The sequence below is a fragment of the Vigna unguiculata genome, chromosome 8, assembly GCF_037176805.1.
Source record: "Vigna unguiculata cultivar grain cowpea cultivar isolate G323 ecotype 2 chromosome 8, ASM3717680v1, whole genome shotgun sequence".
NCBI lineage: Eukaryota > Viridiplantae > Streptophyta > Magnoliopsida > Fabales > Fabaceae > Vigna > Vigna unguiculata.
The window spans coordinates 27275478-27283294 of NC_140799.1; the positions used below are offsets into that span (position 1 = coordinate 27275478).

Below are 7817 nucleotides of genomic sequence, written 5' to 3' on the forward strand. Positions count from 1 at the left end.
TAATTCATAAGAAAACTTCTCAACATTTTTTTGAAGTCTCCCCATCATTATTCAAATGTTGATCACCACGTATACAATCTGTGAACGGTTCACTCTGAAAGCTACTCGGATATAACAGTGTTGCAAATAGGTCATTTATGGCTTTAAGGCGTTACTTGGTGGAACACTGAAATTGTTGCATCAAACCGTGACTTTTAATGGGTACTCTTGGTCCCCCACAAGCAACAAATAAGACCCTTCTTCAATCACCAATGAACCAGCCTCGTTTGCCACGCTAAGATGCTCACAAGGGCTTAGCTCAAATCCCACTTGAGCAGTTTCACCAGCATTTAACTTCACACTTTGAAACCCCACCAATTGTTTCACTGGATTCCCGTTTCTCACTTGTCCCTTCTTCAAAAACAACAACACGGGATGCTTCCCTGCCATGTTACCGTGATTCGTGACCCCCAAAGTGATTGACAATGACATGGATTCGCATGTTTGTTCTCCCAAGTCTGAAACCAGTTTGTAACGGATGGTTTCAGAATTTTCAGTCGTCAAATGGGTGGAGGATTGGTTGATGTGGAGGGTGTTGTGTGAGAGAGAGAGGAGATGGTAGGAATATTTTGTGTAGCTTAGGCCATAGCCAAATTCATAGACCTTTGGGCCAGTGTAAAATCTGTAGGTTCTCCCTGGGTAACCTGAGGCTGAATCAGCTCTCATCCTCATATCTGTCATTGGTATTCTGATGAAATCCTTAGGGTACCAAGTAATTGGTAGTTTACCACCTGCATTGGAGTGATGAAATAAATTACCTCATGATGTAGTATATAGTATGAGTTATATGCATTTTGGGTCTAATGTGTTATGTGCGTGAGTGACAAATAAATTGTAGTAGAAATTTACCTGGGTTATGATCACCAAAGATAACCTGAGCCAGGGCCACTCCTCCAAGTTCCCCAGGGTACCCTGCCCACAAGATTCCTCCAACTTTTTTATCAAACTTTGCTGAAGTGATATCCACTGGTCCTCCACACAACAGCACCAGAACAATTGGCCTCTTAGAAGCCTCAGCCACACTCTTGATCAACTCTTCTTGCTTCCCTGGTAAACCTAGATACTCTCTGTCATGTGACTCCCTCTCTTGACTCTGATCCAACCCCATAACAAGCACCACATAATCTACCTTTCTTGCAACCTCCACTGCCTCTTCTATCCTTGCAGAGGCACACTGTGGGCCATCATCACACCCAGGGTGGTAAGTGGTGTCCTTAGCATAGCCTTCAAAGCCTTGCAAAAGGGTCACCAATTTGCAAGGACGACCGTAGTAGTTTCCTAGGGAAACTAGTGACGATGCATTGGCATTTGGGCCAATCACAGCAACACTGTGGCTTGTTTTTGGAAGTGGGAGAAGTGAGTCAGTGTTCTTCAGAAGGACTATGCCATCTCTTGCTGCTTCAAGAGCCAGTTGGAGGTGTTCTTTGGAACACACTTCGTTGGGACCAATGGTGCCATAGGGAAGCTTCGTGGGGTTCCCATCAAATAGGCCTAGCCTCATTCTTATGGAGAATAGGTTCTGAAGAGCATGGTCTATTTGAGATATCGTTAACTTTTTCTGAGAAACGGCAGATTTTGCATGCTTAGTTATGTAATCACCACACTCCACATCCATCCCTGCAATTCAATGTTGGTTTCTCTATAAGCCAGTTATCACAATCCATCAAAATTACCTATACTATCTACAATGGTGCTGGTCCATCACCACTTTGCCCATGTGCATCGTCCTTGAGCAAGGTAACACTAGCATAGGTACAATACGACACAAAAATATAATATGACAAAGCTACTATTTAGTTTGAGTTTTACTTTCGTAACGTTTAATCTTATGTTTATATCAACAATTATAATATCATGATTATTTTAAAAGACTAAACAAGGTGTCGGTGCCGGTGCATGTGATCATTGTCCCTGTATATAAGTGATTTAAAAATGTGTGCGAAAAAAACACTCACTGTTGTGGGCCTTCCACGTGACTCTGCTAGAAATATTGGTGCGGAAAACAAGCGTCAAAGACAAGCGGGAAAAACATCATGCATTGCCAATATTAGCACAGTTACATAATTACCTCGTGCACATTGTGATTGCATTTAGTTAAAATTACTGTTTGATTATAACATAAACAAAAAAGGAAAAGAGATGTATGGAGATAAAGAATATATGAAGCAAAGTGCCACTAATAATATATTACATTTATATACCTGCTCTAAAGACATCGGCTATAGCATCTTCTGCTGTTTTTGCATAACCTTGTTTCTCGTGTATGATAGAGACTGCTCCACAATCTGACGTAATATATCTGAAATTTCACCGTAAAAGAACATTTTTAGCTTAAGCAGAAAAAAAAGAGTGTCACTTTCTAATTTGGTTATATCTTAGCTTCAAAGACATGCAATGAAAAATCCAAATGTGGTATTCCAATGGAAAAGGAGGTTTCAACAAGGAAGAAAACAAGTTTGTACTCTGACATTGACCCTTGATATATACTTGTGGAGCATTGCTTTGAAAAGGGCCAAGCTAAGAACATACCCATCAAATTTCCATTGTTGTCTTGCAGTTTTGGTTAAGAGATTAAAATCTGCACAGTTTGGAACCCCATTGACACGGTTGTAAGCACACATTATGCCACTGGCTCGACCTTGCTCAATGCAACTCTGGAATGGAGGTTGGTATGTGTCTGCCAAATCTTGCTTTGAGACCTGAATCACAAAGGGTTGGGTGAAGAATTCAGAAAAGTGCAAAAAGGGAAAAGGATGGAGGAGAAAAAGTAACCCAAAAAGAAATTATATTATGAGAAGGTCAATCACGCTGTATCTTTGTTTTCCCGTCGTTAAGATTAAAATTAAAAGAGTATATTTTTAAATTATACATAAACTAATTTATACGCATTAAAATAAAACTAGCTTTTCAAAGTTTCTTTTTTAGCGCAATTTTTCTTTCTAAATATGTAGAAGATGTCTGAGTTAGTGGTAACTATAAATGCTCTATAACTTATATTTGCAAAGGTGTTTTTAATTATTTGATGAACTTTACGGAAAGTCATACCTAATCCTACTCCTCTGTACCCCACTCACGACTTTTTAATTTTTTTTACCAAAAACAAACACTTTCGTGTACTATTCCATAAAGTTAAATAGTTCAGTAGTGCTATTAGAGCACTAAGTTCAATACAAAAATTACTGGAAAAGCCAAGAATATCTTGCTTACTAATTAAAATATATTTTTTAAATTCAACAATGTTTTTTATTTAAAAGTAGATAAATGAAAAAAGGAATATTAGTTTCCTTAAAAATTCAATTTAGATTTTATTGTTAGAATAAAAATTAGTTGTCGTCTTGCATTAGTAGATGGTAATAAAAAAAAAAAAAATCCAAATTCACTTCTTTGAGTTACTATATATATAAATACAAAACTTAAAATTAAAAAACGATCTAACTCAGAAATGAGCAACTTCATATGACAGAAATCAGGCCATGGTTCGAGTTCCAAGAATTCATGTTTAATGTAACAACAAAAACAGATATATAAAAAAAGAAAAACTAAAATCTCTAGCACGAGCATGGAGGGAAAAATCAAAGCTTTGTCACTGTAGTAATGGTAGTACTTCAACCGATCAGAGATAATTAATAACTAACCATGCTCGATAAACGATGAAGAAAAAGTGGTTCTGAGACAGTAACTGAGGAAAGAAGAGAGATTTACCTGGGCATCGAAGACAAAGCGATCGAGGCCCTTCCATTGGTCAACATCATAGGCTGTGAAGTGCTTGCAGCACGCAGAAGCTTGAAGCCTCTCCCCAAGTTTCCCTCCTTCAAAGGAATCCCCTTGAAGCCCTCTCACGTAAGCCACACTATACTTTGCATTCATCAATGGGTCTTCTCCCACCGTCTCTTGCCCCCTCCCCCACCGTGGATCCCTGAAAACGTTAATGTTCGGAGCCCAAAACGTCATCCCCAACGCTTGCCCCGCATTGTACACCGCCCTAGCTTCCCGGCCAATCGCCTTCACCACACACCAACCAAGCAATAACATAACTTTAGAAAGTCACACGTCGTGAAAGTAAGTTAAAGTAAAAGTGTTTACAGGAGGTAGAAACAAGTTGATTTAGCTGACCTTGCTGATATTGTACCAGAGGTTTTGATCGAAGGAAGCCGCAGTGAGAATGACTTGAGGGAAGCTGGTGGCGGATTTGATGGTGCCATTGAATCGGATGCCGAGGCCTGCGTCGGCGACGCCGTGCAGGGCTTCACTCCACCACTGGTATTTGGGGATGCCGAGTCGGGGAATCGCGGGTGCTGAGTTAACGAGTTGGGCGAGTTTCTCGTCGAGGGTAAGTCGCGAGACCAGGTCTTTTGCTCTCTGGGGGATGGGGAGCTTGGTGTTGCAGAATGCGTAGTAGGGTGAGTTGGAGGAGGAGTCGCAGGAGTGAGGAGGCTGAGTTGACTCGGCGAGGAGGAGAGTGGGTAGAAGGAAAGAGATGATGAAGAATGTAGTGGGAAGTGAAGAGGGAGGGAGAGCCATGACGCTGGAGTGTGTTGGTTGTTGGTAAAACAGAGAGTGCGAAAGGTTATAGTGAGGGCGTGTCTCTGTGTGTAAAGTTGGACTTTGGATAACGTGACAAACCAAAACGATAACGTGATGGTTCAGACTCCGCTGTCAATAACACCGAATATTATTATATGTAATAAAAATTTAAATTAAAAACAAATATTAAAGAAAAAAAACCATAATTTTTAATGAGTTAATTAATTTTTTCTTTTAAAAAACAAATGAATTTTTTCTTTTAAAATTTGACTAATCACATAATATTTTAATCTTACAAGAGTAATGATAAAATTTAGATTATATTTGGAAAATGAGGTGATGTGGATTGTTTGAAATAACTTGGATTTGAAGATAAATTTGGAAAGTGGATTTAAAGGGAAAAAGATGGTGTTGGTTGGAAGATGGAAAAGATGTTCAGGAAGGAAGAGGTTTTATTTGAAAGTCTATAAAAATTTGTGAATTATACGATGTGTTTGATAGTTTTAAAAAAATATTTTAATTGATAAAATTAGAATATTATTATTTTGTCTTTGGGTTATAAAAATAATTTAAAATAAAGTATAACTAATATTAACTATATTAAAATGAAATATGAGTTATTATTTTTAATTAATTTTATTATTATTATTATTAATTTGTTATTATTATTATTATTAATTATTACTATTATTATTAATTAGTTATCATTATTATTATTAATTAGGTTAAAATATTTTTTTTGGTACCTATTTTTGTTTAATTTTGTTATTTTAGTTCTAATATTGTTTTTTTATTCAAATAGGTCTCATTTTTGTCAATTTTGTTTAATTCGGTCTTTTTTTACTAACGCGGTTTAAATAATTAATGGTAATGAATAATGAATGTCACGTGTTATTTCATAGTTTTTTTAGAATTTTTTTAATATTTTTGTATTTTTTAATTTTTTTAAAATGTTCACGTATATATTTGTTATTTTTGTTCAAATTAGTCTCATTTTTTTTAAAATGGAATAGTTTTATTCTTCTTCAAATTGAGACCAAATTTAAATTTTATATAAATGTTATAATTATGTTTTTAATACAACTCACATTTCTATTAAATATTTTGGTTTAGGATTACAATTAGTTTAAAATTAGAACAAAAATTGTAAAGATGAGTACTAATTTTAAAATTTTAGATATATGGTGTTAGTTGTCATCCTTAAAATTTTCGTTCTAATATTAAAATAATAGTAACCTTCAACAAAAAATATTTAATAAAGATGTGAATTTTATTAACAATATCATTATAAGTTTTATATAAAAATTAAATTTGGTATCAATTTCGAGAGGGTCAAAATTGCTCAAGTTTAAAAAAAATTGGATAAAAATATTAAATATAAGGACCAAATTGAATATAAAACATTGACTTCGATACATGGCACACTACTAGATTGACACGTGGACATTTTTAAAAAACTTTAAAAAAAATTTAAAAAAAATTTAAAAAAAATCAAAGAAACCACAAAGCGACACGTGACAATCATTGTTCATTACCATTAGTTATTTAAATGATGTTAGCGAAAAAGGACCATATTGAACAAAATTGACGAAAATTTAGACCTATTTGAACAAAAAAAACAATATTAAGACTAAAATGACAAAATTGAACGAAAGATGTGAATTTATGTGAACAATATTATGGTTTCATATGATTTTATAAAGGGATAGATGTGTGTTTATACTTGAATGATGCATATGAGTTGTGATGTTGTAAATTTGAGTATATGAAGTATATGAATGCATATTGTGGTTTATGGATATTTGAGAATTGAATTGTTGGATGCTATGAACTAAATTAGAGTACCTAAAACTAGTAGTGTCACATTGTTGGTGTAGCGCCTAGTGGTGTAGAGTGAACCGTCAGTCGATAGCAAGAAATAGGGAAGCCCTATGTGTCGTGGCGCCTGACAGTGTTGTGGAATCGCCAAGCGGTCTGCACTGTCATTTCGCCTGGTGGTGCTTAAGTTAGGCGATAGTGCAAGTGGCAAGGTGCGTTTATGATGCATTTTGCATGGCTTGTTGTGTTGGGTTTGGTATGGAATATGCTTGACCGTATCACTATCGGGTAGGTTCGTGATTGGTGTTGGAACACGTGATTAATATGAGCAGGGAGGTTCATATTAATGATACTCTCGTGTGAGGATACAAGCGGGGAGGGAAGCATGTTCTATGCTCACACTTGAGAGTTGCTGCGAGCGGGGAGGTTCGTAGCTGGATGGATCACGCATGTTAGACTACGGGTAGGGAGGTCCGTAGAGTTGGACTACGAGCGCAGAGGTTCGTAGAGTTGGACCACAAGCAGGAAGGTTCGTGGAAGCACTAGAATCCCTAAGACCAGCTTGAGTGTGTATCTTGTATAAGGCAATGTGTTTTTCTTAATTTCGTTTTAATGTGTTGAGATGTGGACTTGGACCAGGAGATGCTTGACTGTGTCATGAGCGGGTAGGTTCATGGCTGGTGGTGAACACATGATAATATGAGCAGAGAGGTTCATATTATGATGCTCTCGTGTGAGGATACGAGTAGGTAGGTTCGTATGTTTCGTGCTCACACTTGAGGGCTACTGCGAGCGGGGAGGTTCGTAGTTGTTAGATCACGTGTGTTGGACTATGGGCGGGGAGGTCCGTAGAGTTGGACTACGAGCGGGGAGGTTCGTAGAGGCAGGACCACGAGCGGGCAAGTTCATGGAAGCATATATATCCTGGGTCCATGGTCAAGAAATTGTGGGTTGGAAACCTTAGGGCAATAAGGTTTATGGGTTAAGCATTGGCTGAAATAAAGTAATTTGGGGTGAACTTCTATGTATTAAATTATACGTTTATATTGTTACATGAGCTTATCCTTTCTGTGTGTGTTTGGCGATGATTGTGTAATTCGTTACACGGGAGCAGACGTTGTTTCAGGTGGAGCTGGTGACGCTTAGAGATGGAGAGGGACTAGCTTAGGAAGCTTTATAGACTATACTTGACTATTTTGTAAACATTTAGTTGATCAGTTTTGAACTTTGTAAACTTGAAGTTTAATTTATGGTTTTGAATTTCGAGACATTTTATCAAGGTTTTAATTTTTTCGCGTTTTAGGAAAGAACTTTGAAAAACAATGGCATATTTAATATTATTTTACTTTATTTATTTAAATTAGTAATATCCGACCGTGATATTACAACTCTCACTAACTAACAATGATTTACTATGGAAAGTAGGTTGTAATTAG

The 7817-nt window shown here is 36.6% G+C and overlaps 1 protein-coding gene across 1 annotated transcript; it reads right to left on the minus strand.

Moving 5' to 3' along the window:
• Positions 1–4646, minus strand: LOC114194527 (putative beta-D-xylosidase 7). The gene is made up of 6 exons (XM_028084810.2): positions 4153–4646; positions 3742–4041; positions 2569–2738; positions 2241–2338; positions 889–1656; positions 1–770 (listed from the first exon to the last, which is right to left on the minus strand). Exons 1-6 carry the CDS (start codon positions 4558–4560, stop codon positions 181–183), a joined length of 2334 nt encoding a protein of 777 aa, XP_027940611.1. The 5' UTR covers positions 4561–4646; the 3' UTR covers positions 1–180.
• Between the last annotated feature and the right edge of the window lie 3171 nt (positions 4647–7817).

Coding starts and splice junctions, on each gene's coding strand:
- LOC114194527 (XM_028084810.2), bottom strand. CDS start 4,560: ATGGCTCTCCCTCCCTCTTCACTTCCCACTACATTCTTCATCATCTCT. Junction 4,042..4,152: donor TCTGGTACAATATCAGCAAG/GTCAGCTAAATC, acceptor TGTGTGGTGAAG/GCGATTGGCCGGGAAGCTAG. Junction 2,339..2,568: donor CAACAATGGAAATTTGATGG/GTATGTTCTTAG, acceptor GTGAAATTTCAG/ATATATTACGTCAGATTGTG.